We start from the raw sequence: 20,592 nt of genomic DNA on the forward strand, positions 1-20,592 counted from the left end.
AAAAAAAAAAAAAAAAAAATTTGGATCCTTCTGAGAAGCATAGGACTTTAATTCTGGTCAGTGTCAGGAGTCAAGCCACCTATGGCCTATGTTTGAAAGAACCACGTGCCGCTTCACCGTTTTCTCACATCTGTACGAGAAGCAGTTAGGGGAAGTAGGCCTTTCTGTAACGGTTGCTGGGTGTTCGGAGAAGGGAGGAGGGAGGTGACCGTCTTTGTTAATTTAGGCAGTATCTATCTCCTTGGCTGGCTGGTTTCCTTAATTTTCCTTAATCCCATCCTTCCTACTCAAATTTTCCTTGCCTTGAGGTTAGACCACATACTGTCCGCCCACTGCCTAAGGCACCCAGTCATGTCCCCGAGGCTACAAACTGAGCGAGGAGGGTAATGGCGGGGACCGTTAACGGCTTGGGGGCGAAGGGATGCGGGGCAGAGAAAGGGACCTTCCTGAGAGGGCTCCTGGCCGGAGCAATCTCCTCTGCGCCCGCCAGAAGGCGCCGCGGCGCTCGCCTTCCCCGCGCAGAGCCGGAGCCTCTGCCGCATCCACCCCGGGAGCGGCGCTGCGGTGTGCGAGCCGGGCGGGTGCCTGAGCCCTCCGCTGCCTGCGAGGACGACTCGGTGCCAGGGCTCCCCGGCTTTGTTGCTGGGGCTGGGGCGCGGCGGATCTACGATCCAGTTCTTCCAGGCAGGAAACGTCTCGAACCGCCCCCACGCCGCGGTCTACAAAGCCCCGGAGTCCGCAGGCGGGAGGAGTCGGATCCCCCACACTGTCAGGCTCCCGCCCAGCTCCCGCATCAGGCCTACCCCGGCCTCATGAGGACCCCCCGGCTGGGGCGGAGAGCCGGGCGCCGCCCGGACCGCGATCTGGCCGCAGCCTTAGAGCGTTAGCCAGGTCAGTGCTCTGGCACCTCCGTCAGCGGGCAAGCTGTGGGCAGGAGCAGCGGCGTCCCCGTGGGGCACCGAGGCCACCCGAGGGTCACCGTGGCCGGGTACCCGCTGGCGCGAGCGCGATGCCGTGCTTCCCCTGACAGGCCAGGTGTAGACCCGCCCCTCCGCAGGACCCCAGCTCGGTTGATGCTCTTGGGGGTGGCGATGGGGTGGGGGACGGGAGACGGGGGATGGGGGGTGGGCCCGGTGGGCCCACCCCAGAGCGGCGCTCAGAGCGCCACCCCAGAGCGCCACCCAGAGCGCCATGTGCCCAAGGTGTGGCGGGTCCCGATGCCGGGGCCTCGGGTCTATGCGGAAACTCAGATGTGACAGAAAAGCGGGAAGAGAGGAGGCCAGGATACCCCAGCGTGGGGCATGAAGGAAGGGATGTGCGCCGTGCGGACCGGAGATGGGTGGCCTCGGAAACCTGCGTAGCCTTCCAAGGCAGAGAAATCAAGAGTCCCAGCCCTCACCTTCCCCCTTGCCGCTGGTCACCTCTCATCTTCCCCCACCTTAGGATGCGGCTAAGCCGCCGGGCTCTCTATGCGCTAGTTCTGCTGCTCGCCTGCGCCTCGCTGGGGCTCCTGTACGCCAGCACCCGAGACGCGCCCAGGCTTCAGAACCCTCTGACGTTGTGGTCGCCCCCACAAGGTCCCCCGAAGCTCGATCTGCTAGACCTTGCCCCTGAGCCCCGCTACGCACACATCCCGGTCAGGTTCAAGGAGCAAGTAGTGGGGTGAGTGCTGACCCGGGCGAGGTGGCGACAGAGCACAGCATGCCGGGGTGGGGGGGGGGGGGGGGGAAGGGTGCCTGGAGCTTTTGTTTCCTCCAGTGCTGGGCCCAGGGTCCTGCTGCTTTGCACTGACTGGTGGGTGCAGTAAGCGGGAGGTGGAGAGGGTGACCGAGTCTTAAACTGGGGGGAGGGGGGCAAGAAGGCAAATCCCTCCTGAACCTTGTTACCGCCACTGGGGTGTGGGAGGAGGAGTGCAGGCAGCAGAGCGCCCAGCGACAGCCGGCTTCTTGATTTAGACTTGAGATTACGGAAGGGTTCCTGAGTGGCGGCTAGGTAGACATCCCAGGAACTGGCCCTACTCCACACCTCTATAAATCCCGGATACACGGGATGAGCTGGCTGGTCTGTGGTCCCCTCTTGGGGGCTATTTGAAGAGCAGTGCTTAAGGGGAAAAGATACCAGATGGGAAGAGTTGAGGGACCCAAGTGTGGGGCTGCTATGGGTTTTGTGAGGTCAGTGGAGCTGGGCGGTGGAACTCTGAAGACCCTTTCTCCTCGCTTCAGGCTGCTGACTCCGTATAACTGCAGTTGTGAACCCAGGGGAGGGAGCTTTGCCTTCCCGTTCCAGAGACAGGCTCGAGTCATTAACCTCACTAAAGCCTTTAACGCTGAGGAGCTGCAGACTGTTTCTGTCGCCAGGGAGCTGGAATACCAGGCCTTCCTTGCAAGGTACCAGTGAGAAGCCTTCCCCAGGGTGGGGGCAGCGGTGGTCGCTAGTGACCCCTTGGGAAGAGATCTCTCTGTGTGTTTTGTCCGTCCCTCTCCACCGCAGAAGCCAGTCCCTGACTGACCAGCTACTCATAGCCCCAGCCAACTCCCCCTTACAGTATCCCCTGCAGGGCGTGGAGGTTCAGCCTCTCAGGAGCATCCTGGTGCCAGGTAAGGAAGGAAGGTCCGGGGGTGAGCCAGGTTACAAGTCTGGATGAAGGAGAGTGAGGGGGGCATGGGGGTGAAAGGTGAAGATCCCTGAGAAGGGAGCTTAGGCAGGAGGTGTGGACAGAAGGGACTCTAGGGTTGCCGGGAATTTCAGGAAACCTGAGAAGTTTGTGGAGAGGAATCTCCTCTTTGATAGCTGAATAAGGGCTTGTGGGATAGGCAGGACCAGCCATGGAAGAAATGTCTCTTGGATGGGAAGGAGTTAAAAAAAAAAAAAAAACAGTCCCTCTAGGGTATTTTGAACTAGGCCTCGGCAGGAGAGATGGCATGAAGCAGTGCATGGTGGGAAGAGGAGAAAAAATGAGAAAGAACGCAGGCCTGTCTGTGTGATCTTGACTCCTCATCCTCCCCCAGGGCTAAGTCTGCAGGAAGCTGCTGCCCAGGGGGTGTATCAGGTGAGAGGAAACAGCAAAGAGGCCAGGTGGGCACGGAGGGGGAGGGGGACAGATCCACCCAGAGAGATGCGGGGATCAAAAGAGCAAGAGGTGGAGTGGGGGTCTAACCCCGCTCTCTCTCCCGCTCTGCCAGGTGAACCTGATTGCTTCCCTAGGCACCTGGGATGTGGCAGGGGACGTGGAAGGCGTGACTCTCACTGGAGAGGGACAGCCGAATCTCACCCTTGCCAGCCCAGGCCTGGATAGACTCAACCGGCAGCTGCAACTGGTCACTTACAGCAGTCGAAGCCACCAGGCCAACACAGCAGACACAGGTAGGAGGCCTGGGTGAGGCAGGGGAGGGCTGAAAGAACAGAAGGAACCCAGTCTGAAGAAAGCCGATGATACAGGGTGTGGGAGGGCCTCGGGCCAGTGGCTGCAATGGTCGAGAATGTAGCAAGTGGGCCAGTGGTTCCAGGGATGAGAGAAGGAGCCTTTGTTTATCTGGGGCCAAAACCAGGCCAGTGGGAAACCAGAGCCTCGGGCATGTTCCCGCTTCAGTTCGCCAATCCAGCCCTGAGCCTCCAGGAAGTGACCTCTTCCTGGAGCTGGAGGACTCGGCATCCCCTCCCGCACCTTTCAGCGAGGTGCACTGCCCACATAGGTTTCTAGCCCAACACTTACCTTGCCTTCCTGCTTTTCTCCAAAGTTTGGTTTACTGCGTTTCCTCCTACCTTGGGGCCTTCTGCCATCCTCTCTGCCTGGAAGTTCTTCCCCGAGATTTTTTACCCCCGACTGGCTCCTTCTGGACATTTGCTCAAATGACTCCACTTTCCTTAAGGCAGTTTTCCTGACCTCGATTTCTACTTAATGCCAGTACTGCTGCATTAAGTACTGCATCATCTTAATGATGATGGTTACATCCTCGTAGTGTTGCCATTGCACATTACGGGCATTTTACTTTTCGGTGCCTCTCATTTCCTGTACTAGAAATTCATGTAATGGCATTATCACATTGATTAAATGGCTTCATCAATTTAGAACACACTTTCAATTGTTTTGTTTTGTTTTTGAAGCCATCTCATTTCACGTAGCTATGGCTGGCATCAAACTCATTATTCAGCCGACTTTGACTCCCGGTCCTCGAGCTTCTACCTCCCAAGTTCCAGGATTACAGGTGTGTGCCACCACACCAATTGACAGAAAGAATTTAAAGCTGTGTAGCACAGAGTGAAGTATAGTGGTCCATGCCTGTAGTCTTACTGCTTGGGAAGCTGTGGTAGGCTTCACACACCCACGTGCCCCTCACCCCCACAATATATTGCGTGTAGAAAATTTTAGTAAAGATTAACTTTTAAACAGTTAGCTTTTGCTAGACATGGTAATGCTCACCTATAATGCCAGCCCTCTGGGATCTGAGGCAGGTAGGAGAATTGCCTCAGTGTCGAAGGCAGCCCGGGCTGTGCAGCAAGTACTGAGCTAGTCCAGGCTTCATAAGCAGGACCCAGCCCTTTCAAGAAGCCAAAAGGGAAAAAAAGGAAAAAGAAAGAACGAGAGGAAGGAAAGAAGAGAAGAGAAGTTCCATTGCCTTTGTTTCATCTCCTAAACTGTCAACTTCCGGCAAGATGTGTAGCTCAATCTCATTGGGTAGTGTGCTTGTCTGGCGTGCACAAGACTGTGGGGTCAGTCCCCAGCATGGTGCAGAACTCTATAGGATGTCTCATTAGGAGACACTGTAGGTGATAACACCTGTAATCTTATTCAAGAGACAGAGGTCATCCTGTGGAAGAAAAATAGGGCTGGGGATATGAACTTGGTGGCAGAGTGCTTTGGAGCATGTGTTAGGCTCTAAATTCAATTCCCATCACCACAGAACAAGAAAACACAGGTTCCACAGAAGTCAGAACTGTATGTTCGTGCCTACCAAAGGTCTGGAAAGGCAGAACACAAAATAGGGATTTAAATGTTGGTTTGCTGAAAAGAGAATGTTCTTCTAGCCTTAAGGGCCCAATTCCACGTCCTTTCTTCCCAGTCCGGTTCTCCACCAAGGGACATGAAGCTGCCTTCACCATCCGCATAAGATATCCTCCCCGACCCCGGCTGTACCCACCGTCATCTGCACGCGAGGGAGGTGAGGCTCGCGGGATTAGGGAAGTAAAGAAAGGTTAGCCCTGGGAGGGGCTGCTTTCCCGTTTCTCTCTCCCATTCCCCCCTCCCTTTCTGCACCCAACCCTTCATCTTGCTTTCAGCCCAGTACAACATCAGTGCTCTGGTTACCATCGCCACCAAGACTTTTATTCGTTATGAGCGTCTACGGACACTCATTGCCAGCATCCGACGCTTTTACCCCACCGTCACCATAATCATTGCTGACGACAGCGACAAACCGGAGCGCATTAGCGACCCCCACGTGGAGCACTATTTCATGCCCTTCGGCAAGGTGCGCTGCCTGCAGAGCTGAATCCGGGCACCAGAGGACTCTGGGAAGGGGGCGTGCCCTCAGTCTGCAGCCTGCAGGGTAGTGATTGAGGACCACCTGCCTCAGAAACAAGTGTGTGCCTATTGTAAGAGATCCCGGATCTGGAATTTTGGCTAGCTCATTCGTTCTGCATTCTTGAAATGGTGCTATTACCTATAATAATAGAATAAATTGGTAGATGCACGCATGAAATTAAATGTATTTCAAGATCCTTCCCCAAAAGATTCAAGATCTTTAAAAAGAGTGGTGGGAACCTGCGGGCTTGTTTTGTTGTTGTTGTTTTGTTTTATTTTTAAAAAAATTAATTTCCTCCAGACATGCGTAAGCACTCAAAAGTCTAGAGAAGGGCACGGGCTGTTTCGAGGGTCAGGGGAGAGGAAGAAAGACGGCAGAGTTTCTCTGCTTCTACAGACTCCCCAAGCATAATACAACTCTCCTAGGGCTGGTTCGCAGGTCGGAACCTGGCGGTATCCCAAGTAACCACCAAATACGTGCTGTGGGTGGACGACGACTTTGTCTTCACGGCGCGCACGCGGCTGGAGAAGCTTGTGAACGTGCTGGAGAGAACGCCCCTGGACCTGGTAGGGAGGGGCGCGGAACGTGGGGTGGGAGCGCGGTGCGTCCTAGGGTGAAGCCAGGCTGGGGGACAGTCCTGGGTCCTGTGGTGCTGACGCCTACAGGGCGAGGGCGGGGCAGGGCGGGGCAGGGGCGCTGATAGGAAGCACCTTACTCTGGGTGACCTGGCTCTCACTGGAGCATCCTCTCACCCCCGGCAGGTTGGGGGCGCCGTGCGGGAGATCTCGGGTTTCTCTACCACCTTTCGGCAGCTGCTGACTGTGGAGCCCGGCGCTCCAGGCCTTGGGGACTGCCTTCGGCATAAACGTGGTTTCCACCACGAGCTCCTTGGCTTCCCAAACTGCGTGGTCACCGACGGCGTGGTCAACTTCTTCCTGGCGCGCACAGACAAAGTGCGCGAGGTGGGCTTTGACCCGCGCCTCAACCGGGTGGCACATCTGGGTGAGTAGCGCCGCCTCCTGGCGAGGCCTGGGAAGGACCCGGTGCAGCTCTGGCCGGGGCTCGCCAAGCTGCCACTCCGCAGCACCCACTTCCCTCCCCCCTCCCGGTGAATGCTAGAACAGTTTTTTTTGGGGGGGGGGGGTGGGAGCTGTGTTACTGGGGTCTGCACCTGAGCTTAAAAAAAAAAAAACTCGAAACTTCCTCCTCTGCCTGACATCCCGCGTACACCTTAGACAACACAGCAGCTGATCAGCCTTGAACTTCCTTTCCACTACCAAGGTCACCTTTGTCGCTGGCTGCTTCCCTAGGTCCAGACCTACTCAGAGGAGTGAATCCAGTGTTTATTAAAATAACCCCACTTTATACATAAGTTAAAGAGACCGAAAGCCGCTAAAGCGTCCTTAGCAACCAAGTTTTCACCCAGCCACCCTCTGAGCCATTGAATTCGGTTCTCCCTAGGAGCTGGCTTTTTACACCCTCCGGAGACTTAGGAGACTTAACCGTGTGCTCTCCCCACCCTCACCCCAGAATTCTTCCTGGACGGACTTGGTTCCCTTCGTGTTGGCTCCTGCTCTGATGTTGTCGTGGATCACGCCTCGAAGGTGAAACTGCCGTGGGTGTCAAAGGATACGCAGGCAGACACTTATGCCCGCTACCGTTACCCGGGATCGCTGGACCAGAGTCAGGTGGCCAAACATCGTCTGCTCTTCTTCAAGCACAGGCTACAGTGCGTGACTGCTGAGTGACAGCTGATTGGGCGTTCCCACTGTCAGGCTGGGCCTGCCTCCTGGTCCCTGCCAGGAATTCCCAACAACCCCTCCAACTCCTGACCCCTGACCCCCTGTCCATCAACCTGATCCCTAACAGGGGCTTGTCCTGGTGACAACCCTTCCTTTCTGTGAGTGACCAGAGGCCTGATGGAGCCATAACCTTTCCCACAGCCAGTGCCAAGTCCTCCTCCAACCCCATTCCAATGGGGCAGGAAATGGGGGGATTCACTTTCCAAGTGCCAAAGAGCCCAGAAGGACTCTGAGACCCTCAAGTGGAAACAACTCTCGCCTCCTGAGGGGGCAGGGAAACTCCCAATGTGCAACCCCAGGGACATGCACCCCCACCCCAGCTCTGGATCCAGCACCGTGTGTCCCAGCTTCAACATACCCCACAGGGAGCACTGTGACCGTTGTGTGGAGCTGGAGAACACATGGTGAACGCCATTTTCCTTGTGTCTGCAGTACTTTGGGCGGGGGGGGGAGGGGGGGCTTGGGAGGGGAACTGGAGAGTTGCACAGGCAGATACTCTCGGCTTCATTTTATTGGTTGTATTGGGGTGGGGCCTCAGGGGCCGTGGCCTTCCTCACACACAGACTGTTGGGACTTCTCATACTCCAAGTGACCTTGGTTAGACCCACACTGTACAAATCTTTGGGCCAGTGGGCTTCTGGGGGAAGAAAAGAGATAGTTGAGAAATATTTGTTACAGCCATCCATCTCTGAGACTTGGTGCGCTGCGAGCATCTCAGCCCTTTGGAGACCTTAGTCTTCACCATTGGTGAAGGGCGCCCACACTCCCTAACTTGTTTGTTTGTTTTTCAAGACAAAGTCTTTCTATGTATCCCTGGCTGTTCTAGAACTCCCTGTGTAGAGCAGGCTAGCCTCAAACTCATAGAAATCCTCCTGCCTCTGTGTGCTGGGGGATTAAGGGTATGCCCCCCCTTTCAATGCTAGTCAGATTCTCCCTGCTTCCCTCCTGAGCTTCCTCCATCCCTTCTCTGCATCCCTCCTCCCAGGCTGTCATCATTCAGCCGGTCCTCCCTCCCCAGCCCAGCACCTCCTGGCTGCTGCCTCACCAGTCTCTCCAGGGCGTGTGCGGCTGCATCCTGAACACTCACAAAGAGTTGTTCTGGGGTCATTCTCTCCAGGAGTCCTGCCCGGGTCAAGGTCTCCAGCACCAAGGCTGTGTGGGAAAGGTGTCAGGTGCTCAGGCCCCCAATCCCTTCCACAAGTGTCCAGTCACAGTCCTTCACCCCCACCCCCACCCCATCCTACAGGTCACACACCATTGCACTGAGCCAAGAGGAGACAGATCCCAGCATCCTGGCATCGCCTGGTGAGCTGCAGGAACCAGACAGAGGGGTTAAACCCCAAATCAAGGGCATGCGTGGTTAAACCCCAAATCAAGGGAGCTTTTCCTTAGCTTCCCTGCTCCCTCACCTGTACCACTTCTCTGGCCCCTGCTGCATCCACAAAGCTGATGCCGCTGAAGTCCAGGACCACCACTCTGATGGGCTCAACACCTAAGATGGAAGAAGGCAGGAGCATCCAGACACCTGTGTGGCTCATGGCCAAAGCTCCCTCTTCTCATCCCGTCTCACCTTTGTCAGGTAGACTACCCAGCTTTGGAGACTGCTATAAACAGAGAAAATCAATGTCACCACCTCCAAGTCACAGGCACCATCTTGCAATCTCAAGACATACTAGGCTCCCAACCTTAGAGGGTCCACACTCCCCCTTGACGGAAGTCCTCACCTTGCCTCTTTCTCCAAGCCCCAGACGCCACTCCAAGATGTGGCGGAACTGCCCACGGGTTGCGAAGTAGAGTGGTGTTGGATAGCTCAGGATGCAGAGACCCGGAACCTGGAGGAGCTGAAGGGTAAGAGAGTCAGGAGCGTCCTGTGAATCAGTTCTGCCTTCTTTGGCTGCTACCTACCCACCTTATGGCTCTCTCTCAGTGGCCTGTAGAGCTCAGTCCCCTCAGCCAATCCAAGTGCCAGGCACTGCACCCTAGGGAAGAAGCTAGCGTCTGAGTCCCAGCCTCACCTGGCTTGGCGGTAGTCACCCCCAGAGTACCTAGCTTACTCCCCTCATTTCAACTCTACCCATCTCTACACTCACCTCTGAGTGCGGCAGACCACTGTCATCATAGAGACGACCACGCCCACAGCCAGGCCCAGGTCCACATTCAGGGTCACTACAGCCACCCATGTGACCATCCACACAGCCTGAAGGATATGGGTATGGGTGGATTTCCCAGAAGAAACTCAGGCTCATGGACAAACATGAGTAAGGATGACTCAGGAGAACGGAGGCATGGCAGAGGGAGGGGCTTACTTAAGAAGGGCTTACATACCAAATATAATAATGTCAGACCCTGCGTGAGTCAGGAGGTCTGGACTGGGGGCGCAGTACAGTGGTAGGGAGCTCTGCTAATATTCATGGGGTTCTGAGTCTAATCTTCAGAACCATCAAAAAAGTGCCCCAAACACTCGGGTCCTTTTCCTTTTCTCTAACATATACATGAGGTCTGTGTGTTGGCGGGTGTATGGGCTAAAGAACTTAGACCAGAATGATCAGCTTTGGTCCCGGGCAGAAGCCGTGGATGCCGGGGTAATGCCATGTCTCACAAAGTCTACGCGGCTGATGTGCCATAGCTGTGGCAGCTCCTGCATCTGGAAGAACATCTGGCGCATGCTGGAGATATTGATGCAAGCCAGGACAGCCTTGAGACAGAGAAGAGGCCTTTGTCCAAAGGCTCTGGAGCTCAGCCAGCTCCACTCAAGCACACAGTGTCTCTTTTCCTCCCTACCTTGGGCAGATAGTAGAAGAAGGGCCCCAGCCACAACAGCACTGCCAGGACAACTATGCAGGAGAAGAGGCCGGCCAGCTGCAGGGAAAGAAAGCCGACAAGGGAGGAAAGGAAACCTCCATCCCCACCTGTGTGGGAGCCGGTCTCCCTGCCCAGCCTGTCTCGCGTCCCCCAGATGTCTCCCTCCTCCCAATCCTCCTCCCACACACAGGTCCTGCAAACCACCCTCTTGATGTTCTGCCAGTCACACTGAGCCCCTCCCCCCAGCTAAATGCCTGTCATTTGCCGATGGCTCCCAGATGTGTGCAGGTTGGCCTCACACTATTGAAGCGCATCTCCATCTTAAAAGGTCCTCTTGGTGCTGATGACAAGCAGGCTAGTCATCTGCTTAGGAACCAACAAGTAATCACGGAAAACAAAAAAACTAGGGCAAGAATCACGTGGTGCAATATCTCTTTCTTTTTTAGGGGTCCTTATTGAAAATGTCAGAGTTTTATATCCTACATTTATAGGTGTGTGTGTGTGTGTAAGAACAACACACCTGTGTCCCGGTTCTTGTAGACAGTGACACTGGTGTCTTCCTCTGTAACTCCTCTGCCACACTGAGGCAGGGTCTCTCAGTTGAACCCAGAGCTCATTGATGCCCAGGGCACCCCACCCCCTGGCTGTCTTCAGGACGGGTTGCCATGCTCATGGAGCTGGGGATTTGAACTCCTGCCCTCACGCTTCTGTGGCGAGCACTTTATCCACTGAGCCATCTCCCCACCCAGCATAGTAGTTTCATTTTGAAAGTCTCTGTGTACCCAAGGCAGCCTTGAACCCCAGGTCCCCCTGATTCAGTCAGCCTTCCTAGTTTCTAGAATTCTGGGTATGTAATACAACACACACACATACATATATGTATACATATACATGTGTTTATATACATGCACACATATATGTACACACACATACATAGGTTTTTTTTAAAGCTGCATTTACTTATGTCTACAGTGTTCTCTCTGCATTGTATGCCACGGGCCAGAAGAGGGCACCAGATCTCATTACAGATGGTTGTGAGCCATCATGTGGTTGCTGAGAATTGAACTCAACCCCATATATTGGGTTTTTTGAGACAGGGTTTCTCTGTGTAACAGCTCTGGACCAACCAGGCTGGCCTCGAACTCACAGAGATCCGCCTGCCTCTGCCTCCCGAGTGCTGGGATCAAATGCGTGCCCCCACCTTGAGGCATGTTTATGTTAATTAATCTGAGGAGCCATAGGGTTCGTCAGTGCTTACAGCCTGCAGAGGTCCTCGTGGAACTTCATTATTGTCTAATCCCCCTCCTTATAATCCCTTCTCTCACTCCCACCCTCTAATATATAGATGCTATTGGGGTGCCTGCCTGTTTCCCCACCTTCTGTGGTCATCCCTACCTGAAAATCCCATCTTTTCCCCTCACCCAAGGGGTCCCTCTTACCTGTGTGTTCCCACCAGCATCCACTAATAAGCTGGTTGTAGCCAGTGTGGCCGAGTTGGGAAAGCAAGAGAAGAGAGAAGAAATGAGGTTGGAGACACCATGGGCGAAGAGCTCCTAGAAGGAAGCCGTGAAGTCAGGAGGAGAAATGCATAGGCATGGAAGAATACGGCTAAGGGGCTCCTGGAAAAGGCTGGCATCCAGAGTCACACCTGGTTGGGGTCAATTGTGTAGCTGTACTTGTCTGCATAGATGGAGGCCAGGGAGGTGGACACGGCAAAAGTAACCAAGGCAATGGGCAGCGAGTCGGCCAGTATCCTGGGCAGCTCGTCCAGGGAGGGGAAGAGCGGCTGGGGGAACCTAGAGAGGGAAGGAGCCATGCTAAGGATGGGTTGGTTGTTACGGGAAAACTGAGTAGGAAAAGCAACTGGAATGGGGCAGGACAAGGGAGGGTGTCTGTAGGAGAGGTGGGGGGAGGAAGAGGTGTCTTTTCTCTTTCTTACCCTCCAGGCAATACTCCAACTACCTGGACGTTGTATCTTGTGTCCAGGGAAGAGGCAAAACACAGCACAGAGGCCAGAAGCACCTAAGGAAAGCAGCACATTAGAGCCTAGAAAAAGACGGGGCCTTTGGCAGAGTCTAGAAGAACCTCAGCCTGAAAGAGAATCCCAGTGTGTGTCTGGGTGGTCTTAGCTGGTGAGGCCACAGAATGTTCAGAATGGATGCCTAACAACTCTATCTCACCTACAGCGAAGGAAGGGGTGTAGTGTTTGCCTGGAGAGATAGGGAGACAAAGGAGCTAAGAAGAGGTCCTTTGGGAGAGATGGACACAAAAGATCCACTTGAGCCGTTCTAAGTCTATCTGAGTTACCTGTGGAAAGCGATGACATTATTATGGGTGGGCAGTGAAAGGGAGATACAGCAGATCGCAGCGAGAGGCCGGTAAGGAAGCAGACGTGCATAGAGGCCCGGAGCGAACTCGACCGGGGGAGAGGAACAGTACAGGCTAGCAGTTCTGGTGGGTCAATTAATTGGTCTAGAAAACTCTTAGAAAGTCCAAGTGTCAACAGAACGTCTTGCTTGTGTAACTTCTGTGTATTCCACAAGGGGGCGGCAGCCTCTAGATCCTGCTGGCAGGGTAAGTGGGGACACAGCAGGGGGCAGGGACCTAGGATGGCCCTCACCATGACAACTTCTCCTGGGATCGGAGTGGGTAGCCTGTCCCGGAATCTCACGTTCAGTTCCTTGACCGGCACTAGCAACGCCAGACTGAGCGCTGAGATGGTCAGTTCTGCAGGACTGCTCCGGGCCAGGGCGGTGAGCACCGCAGCCAGCGTCTGCAGGCAGGGACCACGAGCAGGACTGGGTGCCAATGTTAACCGGCTCTGCCGGATTCAACACCAACCCGCTAGAGCCGAGCAGCTCTTCTTCCCAGCGCCCTCGCAGCACCGTGGTTCCTGACACTCTTTTCCTGCTGAATGCCATTTTTTCCACCCTCCACACCTCCCCTTTCAAGTTGTCCCTTTCCCGTGACTCTTTTTTCACTCCCACCTTGAAGAGAGAAAAGCAGCCGATCTGGCGTGGGAGAGACAAACCCAAGAGGCTTGGTAGCTGGGACACCAGCACGTGTAGCGCGGCCCCGCTGGTTAGCGCCTTGACCACAGGCTCGGATAAAAAGGTAGACAGGACCCCAAGCTGTAGAGCGAACATCGCTAGCTGTGGAGAAGGTAGAGTGGGAGGGGAGTGGTGTGCGATCGCCAACAGACCAGCCAGCCAGCTTCCCCACTGCACATCCGCCACGCGGGACCTGAACCCGAGGCGTGTTCCTACTCTTTCCCTCATCCCCCACCCTCAGGCCCAATTGTTGTTTCTGGTTCTCTTCGGTGGATCCATCCCCTAGGGTCAGCATTGAGTCCTCCCTTACCATCAGGGCCCCACTCCCGAAGGCCACAGCCGCTGCCGCCCCAACTCTCCGAGCTTCCAATTGCTCCCTTTCAATTTCACTGAGGTTCCCCGCGAGGGGATCGGGCACCAGCCGCTCAACAACAGAGCCGGTCATGAGACTGAGGACTGCGAAGGTTCCTGCAGCCGTGGGGTCAGACGCAGAGGTTAGCAGCGGCGCAGCCTGGGGCAGAGCAGCAGCGCAGAGTCCCGCAGTTCTAGAGCCTAGGGTGCTGCTGTCTGATCCACTCTCTTAGAAGGTGAAGATCTTGGGGTCATGGGCTGGTACAGCGGGGAACCAGTAGGCAGGAAGGAAAAGAGTGTGCCCCTCGGCAAAAGTGCCCCCTCTGCAGGCTCTCAGCGGACTGTGCACTTCTTTTTCTTCAAGGCCAAATATAACCAAATTTCACAGGGACGAGGAGATTCGTGTAAACTCCCGCCTCTGTATCCACTCCAGCAAGCTTGGGATGGGGGCGGGAAGCGGGAGTCACAGAGTTTGTGCAAAGAGGCTGGGAATGGGATGGGGCTATCCAAAGAGGGATGGTGGCAAGTAGGTGAGGGAAGGTGGCAGGGGGAACAGCGCCCCAAAGCTTTCAAGTGGCAGTCTTGCCAAGGTATGTTTGGCTCACGCCTTTACTACCAACCAGAGGGAGGCAGAGGCAGGCAGATCTCTGAGTTCGAGATCACCTGGTCTCTAGGGAGCCTCAGACCAGCTAAGACTGTACAGTGAGACCCTGCCCTCCCCTCTCCCCCCACAGCTTCAAACCTCTGACTATTTTCATCTTAAAGAGAAGTCATGTCTGGCCACTCACCAGTGGACAGGTGTCTCCCAGTGCCCAGCAAACTGTAGATGAGGACCGGAAAGAAAGAAGTATAGAGTCCAAACACGGGGGGCACAGAGGTCAGGAGGGCAAAAGCCATGCCTAAGGGGAAGAAGAAGAAAAAGTATGTGTAGCGGGCGGTGGGGGGCGCCTATAGCCTCCAGGTACTACCCTTTCCTACACTCTTGGACTGGCCATCGGACACTATAAATCAGGACACCCGAGGGAACTGAGAGGTTACTGGGCCTCAGTGGGAGGTCGTGAGGCCGACAAGGTCACAGATCCTTGCCCGCGTCCTGGGTGGCAGGCTTTGTGCCTCTCTCCAGTTCTCTGAGGCGGAACAGACTCCAAGATGTCTCACAGGATTGCACAGATGAGGACAGGTAGGGGTGGGAATATGATGGAGTCCCGCAGGGATACTAATCCACCACCTCACTGCTCAATTCTCAGCTCCCCATAGCTTGGAACCCCAATAGGCTGTAGTTGGGGCCTCTCACCCTGGGGCACGTGCACAACGCCCACGGTCACTCCAGCCACTGCATCTCCTAGCAGCCACGCTCGCCAGCGGTAATGGGGCAGCCAACGCAGCGGAGGCAGCCGTGCCTGCAGCACGCGCCACGCCCCCGGCCCTGAACAGCAGCCAGCTCGCCTCCTCCACAACCCGCACAGCCAGGGTAAGCGGGGCTCGGCTGGTACTTCCGGCTCCTCTGCGCCCCCGTAAAGCTCCTGGAACCGAGCGTGAGTGAGAGGTTCCCTGAACCTAGAGCTCAGCGGAGACTTCAGGTCAGAAACCTCTTCCGGACCTGAGCAGGTCCTAGAGACAAGTGATCCACTCATTTTGTCCTTGGCCCCCTGCAGCATCTCCCGGTCTTAAATACCCTTCTGCGCCCCCACCCCACCCACGCTAGTCCTGAGCCCGCCTCCACAAAGCAGGGTCCAATCCGGACCTGTAGAGGATACTTTCTGGAGTACCTCCTTGGGTCAGGCTTGGGTGGAAAAAGTCCCTGTGTTAGGCGCCTCCTTAGCCGGATCTGACTGCCTGGAAGCCTGGGGGCCTGCCCTGAGGAACGGCAGAGAGATAAGAGACCCACAGCCACTTCCAGTGGTCTTCGCCTCTTCAGCAGGGCCCTTTCTACTCCAGCACTTTGAGCAAGGCTAGCTGGTTCCTTTGGGTCAACGGTCTTTCCTGAGCCCCTGCACACTCGCACGGCTGGAATACGATGTTCATCGCCAGCTGGCATTCCCCACCCAAATCCCTTTCCTCATATGGCAAACTGACCCTAAGGAACGGGTTTTACAACGAGAAAGCAGGTTTTATAAGCCAATATTCAGTGAGCAAGGACAGAGACGGAACCACCCAGCTCTCTGCTAGGGTAGCTGGACCTGGTTTAGGGGAAATAATGAGCCAGTAAGAAATGTTTATGTTGTCCCTTAGGTGCAGCAAAGCCCTGAGATACCGTTCCTTACATCCAGGTTTATTCTCAAAGCAGGCATTCCACAGTACATGTTTAAATTAAGGGCATGGCATTTGCTGCTGGCATGGTTGTCCCCAGCTGCTTTGACTGAGCCATTGCAGCTGGCACTGGTGGGCCTGGCTGTCCCAGGAGCACAAAGGGGCCATGCACCCCTGTGGTCTCTGAAGAGACACAAAAGTTCTGAGCCCCAAATTCCTGCTGTTTTCTGTCATCCCTCCCCGATTCAAAGACATTTCAGCGTCCCCCATCAGTCTGACTCTTCCCCAGTCCCTGACCCCAAAGCCCAGGGTGGGGTACAGAGAGGGTGGGCCTCTCCTCTTCAATTCCTCCTATTGTTCCCCAGAAATCTTATCTGGGCCTCACGTCCTGTCCCCCCCTTATAGATCCCTCCCCTCATTGTCAGCCAAAGGGGCCTGGGACCCATGGGGAGGCTCCAGCATCTCCACACCCTCCCACCCCAGCAATCTATTGTCTGCTGAGGAAGCCCCAGCTCACGTGACTGAGCCCAGGGGACCGGTGGACACAGTGGACACAGATACATAGGGACCCAGAAGCCATCTGGGTCTCTGTACCCTTGGCTGTCTCTGTCCCAGAGGCTGTGCCAGGAGTTGGGAGGGGTGAAGACCTCTTCAGCACTCCACTCTTAGCGCTGGGCTTAAAGACTCCATTTCTATTCAGTGTGGACATACCTTCCCCCTTCCCCCAAAGAGGGAGAAGGAGACTCCCAATCCTCTCCACCTTCCCAGTCTTCGGCAGGACATGGAAGCCTCAGACAAAGGTACCCTAAACAATTTATCTATCTATCTATATCTATCTATCTATCATCTATCTATCATCTATTATTTATTTATTTTTACACTGGATATTTTATATACTAGTATTTAGATGTTGGGGGAGGGTAGTAGGAAGTGAGCCTTCTGGTAGAGTTTGAACGAAAGAATAAATCTAGAACCCAGAAGGACCAAATAAAGGAGAGAATAACTTCAGAGTTTTCCCTAAGCCCCAGGTGTGGACTGGGAGATGCTGTAACTAATTGCAGGTGGGAGACAAGGGCAGAGGCTCTTCTGACCTTCTATCCTCTTGTTTCGTTATTTGTGTGTTTGAGTCAGGGTCTCACTCTGTAGACCAGGCTGGCCTCGAACTCCCAGAGATCTGCCTGCCTCTGCCCCCGAGTGCTGGGACTGAGGGTCCTGGCTCTGCCCTTCTTACAGACCTCCCCTAAGGGTACTTCACCAATCCCTTCCCACCGCAGCCTCTCTGTCTCCCCACCACCAAGACCGCAGCCTAGCGATGTAACAAAACTTTTATTCACAGGAAACTGGAAAACAAAATCACAACGAAACCAATCATTTCTATCTGGTCCCAGCCCGAGCCCCCCCTCCAAGCCCCTACATATCCTCGGTCTGAGGGACGCATGCGTGGAGCGCAGCTGACGGACCCTGCATTCCTTGTGCAGAGCAGAGGCCTCGCAGCTCTAGGCAGGCCCCTCCATGTTGAGCTCTCCCAGCTTTGCCCATCCCCCACACAGCAGGAAGAAAGGTCTCTGGCACATTGCCAGGATTGTCCTCCAGTTCGTCGAGGAACCAGTGGCTGAATCAGCACCATGCCCAAGGCCTTCATCACCTACAGCTCATCTTCATCCAGCTTTGCCAGCCTGGCCTGGCAGGGAGGGGTGCTCAGAGCCGGAAGGGCTGGAGGGTGGCGAGGAGTCTGGGGGGTGTCACTGAGAGCCTGCAGGAAGATTCAAGCCAGAGGATCAACAGAGGCTGCCAGTCTACCCTCACCCCTCTTTCCAGGTAAAGCCCTAGCCAGGCCACCCTCCCCTTGCCCCAGAATTAAAGTAAAGAAGTTAAGGATGGAAAGTAGCAAAGTCACACAAAAGGAAGGTGGCAGAAGGAAGGAGAAGGTGGCAGAAGGAAGGAGACGGTGGGGGAACAAAGGCCCTCCCTTATACCCTAGTAGTAAACTCTTCCTCATACCTGTATATCCAGGGGTAAGGGTGCTCTGGGCACCTCCCCTTTGGGCAAAAGCAGCAGGGAAGGGAGGGAGCCATTGATGGGTGTGTGCATGCTGACCTGGGCCAGGTCTCCAGGCCTTATCCTCCCAGGGCTCCCTACCCCAGGCCCTCCTGACCGCCCCAGGCTGTTGGTCTGGCTCTCCCGTCTCTGGTACTCAATGGGTGACTGCAAGGCTGGGCAAGGCAAAGAACAGAGATGTATTACAGGAGAGACGGGTTAAGCCCCCTGCTTCTTCTCCCTTCCTCCCATTTGCCTGCCCTCCTAAGTTAGCCAATGTAAGATGCTTGGGACTTTTTAGAGGATGCTGGGTGGATGGAGGAGGGAGAAGTGCCAGGCACAAAGAACCAAGGGTTGGGATTTGGCCCGGGGGAGGGGGGTTCCGGAGGTCAAAAGGCTTTGTGAGCCTACTGCAAAGGAATGATGGGAGCTTCACCGTTGAGAAAGTCACGCTGGCTTTCCAGGATCTGGGCCACTTGCTTGATCCAGGCCTGACTGACTGCAGGGTCTGAAGCCTGCAGAATATAGCGCTGGATCCCACCTTCTGGCCCCCTAGAGGTCAGCGCAAACCGGCAAGGGTTGCCTTGGAGGTTGCCCTCCAGTCCTAGACAGCTCACCTGAAGTTGCGAACAGACACAGTCCTCAGATTCTGCAGGCCCCTCCACCAACCCATAGAGTCAGACATTGTGAGGCCTCCCTCACCCCGTCCCAGCCTGCTCCCTTCCTGATGGCCCTCCCCACCTTGATGCTGCTCTTGTACACATAGCCAGGCTGTGTGCCACCTCGACCTCCTCCTCCCAGTGCCTCACTGAAGATGACGATTTGCTCAAACAGGAAGACACGTCTCTCTCGACCCCGGGAAGAAAGCAGACCCCCAGACTCAGGCTCTGTCACCAAAAATGTGTCCTGGCCCAAGAGCTTCCCTTGAGCCGTCAGTTTTCCCTGGAACCAAAGGACATAGCCTCTGAGAAAGCACAAGAAGGGTTTGAAGAGCATCAGCTTCTCCCTCCCCACCCCCACACTCCCAACTAACCCTGGTGGAGCCTCTCAGAAGGTGATTCCTTATAAGGATCCAGAGTTCTAAGACCTGAGCCCATGAACTGCGGTTTCCAGCCCTGTTCCCATACCTCGAATCCCCGCAGTCTCCCCAGCGACATCATGTCGTCACAGCGCTTGGGCACGAAGCACATGACCTCCACAGCTTGCTGGGATACAGGGGAAGAGTGGAGTCATTACTGGCAAAGAGGTCTCTCCACACATCACCACCCCAGGGGCCTCTCCCTAAAAACCAGACATCCCCGAGCCACCCAGAGACTGAGGTACCCACAAGACTAAGAGGACAGGGTGGGCAGATGTCCTGGGAACCTCACCTCCAGCTCTTCAGTATCCATCCCAGCCCTGCCGTAATACTTGAGAAAATCCTAGGACATAAAGAGGAGGCACTTAGGGAGGCTGTGAGCACGTCCACGGAAGTGCTTGTTTCGAATACCCAGGGTACGAGGGACAACTCTGTAGAGGATCCAGAACCCCGAAGATGACTGGGGAATGACCCGTCCTAGCCAGCTGTGTCCCCAGGGAGAAGGTGGTCCTTCCCAGTCGGCAGTGTCCCCAGGGAGAAGGTGGTCCTGCCCAGCCGGCTGTGTCCCCAAGGAGAAGGGTGGTCCTGCCCAGCTGACAGTGTCCCCAAGGAGAAGGGTGGTCCTGCCCAGCCAGCCGTGTTCCTAGGGAGAAGGGTGGTCCTGCCCAGCCAGCCATGTCTCCAGGAAGAAGGTGGTCCTGCCCAGCTGGAAGTGTCCCCAGGGAGAAGGTGGTCCTGCCCAGCCGGCTGAGTCCCCAGGGACTAGGGTGGTCCTGCCCAGCAGGTTGAGTCCCCAGGGACTAGGGTGATCCTGCCCAGCCGGCAGTGTCCCCAGGGACTAGGGTGGTAGTGCCCATCCAGCTGTGTCCCCAGGGACTAGGGTGGTCCTGCCCATCCAGCTGTGTCCCCAGGGACTAGGGTGGTCTTGCCCATCCGGCTGTGTCCCCAGGGACTAGGGTGGTCCTGACCTTGAGCAACAGCTGGTATTTCATAATTCGCTGCACAGGTTTAATGAGGAGGTCATTGAGCTGCAGACGGTGTCCCAGCTGCTGCCTGATCTCCTGGAGACAAGGACAGGTCAGTTATGTAGCCTGAAAAGCCTGTTCGTGCTGATTTTAGGCTTTGTGTCTCCCCCCACAAGACACCTCACCCACTGACCTCAAAGTAGCTGTCCCCAAATTCTGACACCACATGCTCCGACTTGGGCTTATTCTGACAGTAGACCACATACATATGCAGCCGGCGCTCCTAACAGGGATAACGTCGAAGAAAGCAGAGTAAGTGATAACAAACGAGGCCACATCTCCACTGAGCCCAGACCCATCACAAGCCCTTTCCCTTCTAGGGCCCAGCCTCACATGTTTGATGAACAGCTGAGCCAGCCAATCAGGATCTTTCAGACACTGCTGCAGCTCCTGCAGGAAATAGCTGGAAGAATTGGGAGACCGGCCACACATCAAACCCTCCTCGAACCCCCTCTGCCTCCTTACACATCCCAGATCTACAGTTACAAGCCCTGGTCACGCCCCCTACAGAACTCCAAAGGCTCCTTGAGTACCAGTGGACCTATGGTTCTGATACAGAATCTAGGACAGAGAGATTACCAGATGAGGGCCCTTCCCCAGCACCCGGCTCAGGGCTCCAGCACCCGGCTCAGGGCTCCAGCACCCGGCTCAGGGCTCCAGCACCCGGCTCAGGGC

General features: G+C 55.5%; 3 protein-coding genes across 4 annotated transcripts in view; 1 reads left to right on the forward strand and 2 right to left on the reverse strand.

Annotated features, from left to right (window-relative positions):
- The first annotated feature begins 595 nt into the window (after positions 1–595).
- On the forward strand, positions 596–7,738 carry B4galnt1 (beta-1,4-N-acetyl-galactosaminyltransferase 1). Its single transcript, XM_005357969.2, has 11 exons — positions 596–891; positions 1,444–1,662; positions 2,223–2,387; positions 2,491–2,597; positions 3,009–3,049; positions 3,183–3,363; positions 5,061–5,159; positions 5,278–5,468; positions 5,948–6,088; positions 6,284–6,524; positions 7,053–7,738. The coding sequence occupies exons 2-11, from the start codon at positions 1,445–1,447 to the stop codon at positions 7,268–7,270; spliced, it is 1,602 nt and encodes a 533-aa protein (XP_005358026.1). The 5' UTR covers positions 596–891; position 1,444; the 3' UTR covers positions 7,271–7,738.
- Positions 7,739–7,793: 55 nt separating this feature from the next.
- Slc26a10 (solute carrier family 26 member 10) lies at positions 7,794–15,185 on the reverse strand. Its single transcript, XM_026784577.1, has 18 exons — positions 14,822–15,185; positions 14,316–14,426; positions 13,487–13,644; positions 13,114–13,278; positions 12,747–12,899; positions 12,066–12,148; positions 11,775–11,922; positions 11,566–11,679; positions 10,106–10,183; positions 9,924–10,019; positions 9,415–9,521; positions 9,234–9,303; positions 9,049–9,165; positions 8,895–8,928; positions 8,734–8,816; positions 8,580–8,634; positions 8,370–8,476; positions 7,794–7,961 (listed from the first exon to the last, which is right to left on the reverse strand). Exons 1-18 carry the CDS (start codon positions 15,183–15,185, stop codon positions 7,923–7,925), a joined length of 2,082 nt encoding a protein of 693 aa, XP_026640378.1. The 3' UTR covers positions 7,794–7,922.
- Positions 15,186–17,084: 1,899 nt separating this feature from the next.
- The window catches only part of Arhgef25 (Rho guanine nucleotide exchange factor 25), an 8,331-nt gene continuing 4,823 nt past the window's right edge, over positions 17,085–20,592 (reverse strand). For both annotated transcript variants that reach the window (XM_005357971.2, XM_005357972.2), the window contains 9 exons: positions 20,251–20,320; positions 20,051–20,140; positions 19,861–19,953; positions 19,185–19,235; positions 18,942–19,019; positions 18,556–18,756; positions 18,251–18,431; positions 17,779–17,990; positions 17,085–17,530 (listed from right to left, as the gene is read on the reverse strand). In XM_005357971.2, the coding sequence (XP_005358028.1) occupies positions 17,423–17,530; positions 17,779–17,990; positions 18,251–18,431; positions 18,556–18,756; positions 18,942–19,019; positions 19,185–19,235; positions 19,861–19,953; positions 20,051–20,140; positions 20,251–20,320 (1,084 nt within the window). In that variant the 3' untranslated portion in view covers positions 17,085–17,422. The remainder of the gene's footprint in view (positions 17,531–17,778; positions 17,991–18,250; positions 18,432–18,555; positions 18,757–18,941; positions 19,020–19,184; positions 19,236–19,860; positions 19,954–20,050; positions 20,141–20,250; positions 20,321–20,592) is intronic.

This window comes from Microtus ochrogaster, chromosome 24 (assembly GCF_000317375.1).
Source record: "Microtus ochrogaster isolate Prairie Vole_2 chromosome 24, MicOch1.0, whole genome shotgun sequence".
Classification (NCBI taxonomy): domain Eukaryota; kingdom Metazoa; phylum Chordata; class Mammalia; order Rodentia; family Cricetidae; genus Microtus; species Microtus ochrogaster.

Excerpts from the sequence above, each read along its gene's own strand:
- B4galnt1 (XM_005357969.2), top strand. The coding sequence starts at position 1,445 with ATGCGGCTAAGCCGCCGGGCTCTCTATGCGCTAGTTCTGCTGCTCGCC. Across the intron at positions 3,050-3,182 it reads CTGCCCAGGGGGTGTATCAG|GTGAACCTGATTGCTTCCCT; the intron begins GTGAGAGGAAAC and ends CCGCTCTGCCAG. Across the intron at positions 3,364-5,060 it reads GGCCAACACAGCAGACACAG|TCCGGTTCTCCACCAAGGGA; the intron begins GTAGGAGGCCTG and ends CTTTCTTCCCAG.
- Slc26a10 (XM_026784577.1), bottom strand. The coding sequence starts at position 15,185 with ATGCTGCAGGGGGCCAAGGACAAAATGAGTGGATCACTTGTCTCTAGG. Across the intron at positions 14,427-14,821 it reads CGTTGTGCACGTGCCCCAGG|GCATGGCTTTTGCCCTCCTG; the intron begins GTGAGAGGCCCC and ends TCTTCCCCTTAG. Across the intron at positions 8,477-8,579 it reads CCTCTTGGCTCAGTGCAATG|CCTTGGTGCTGGAGACCTTG; the intron begins GTGTGTGACCTG and ends TTTCCCACACAG.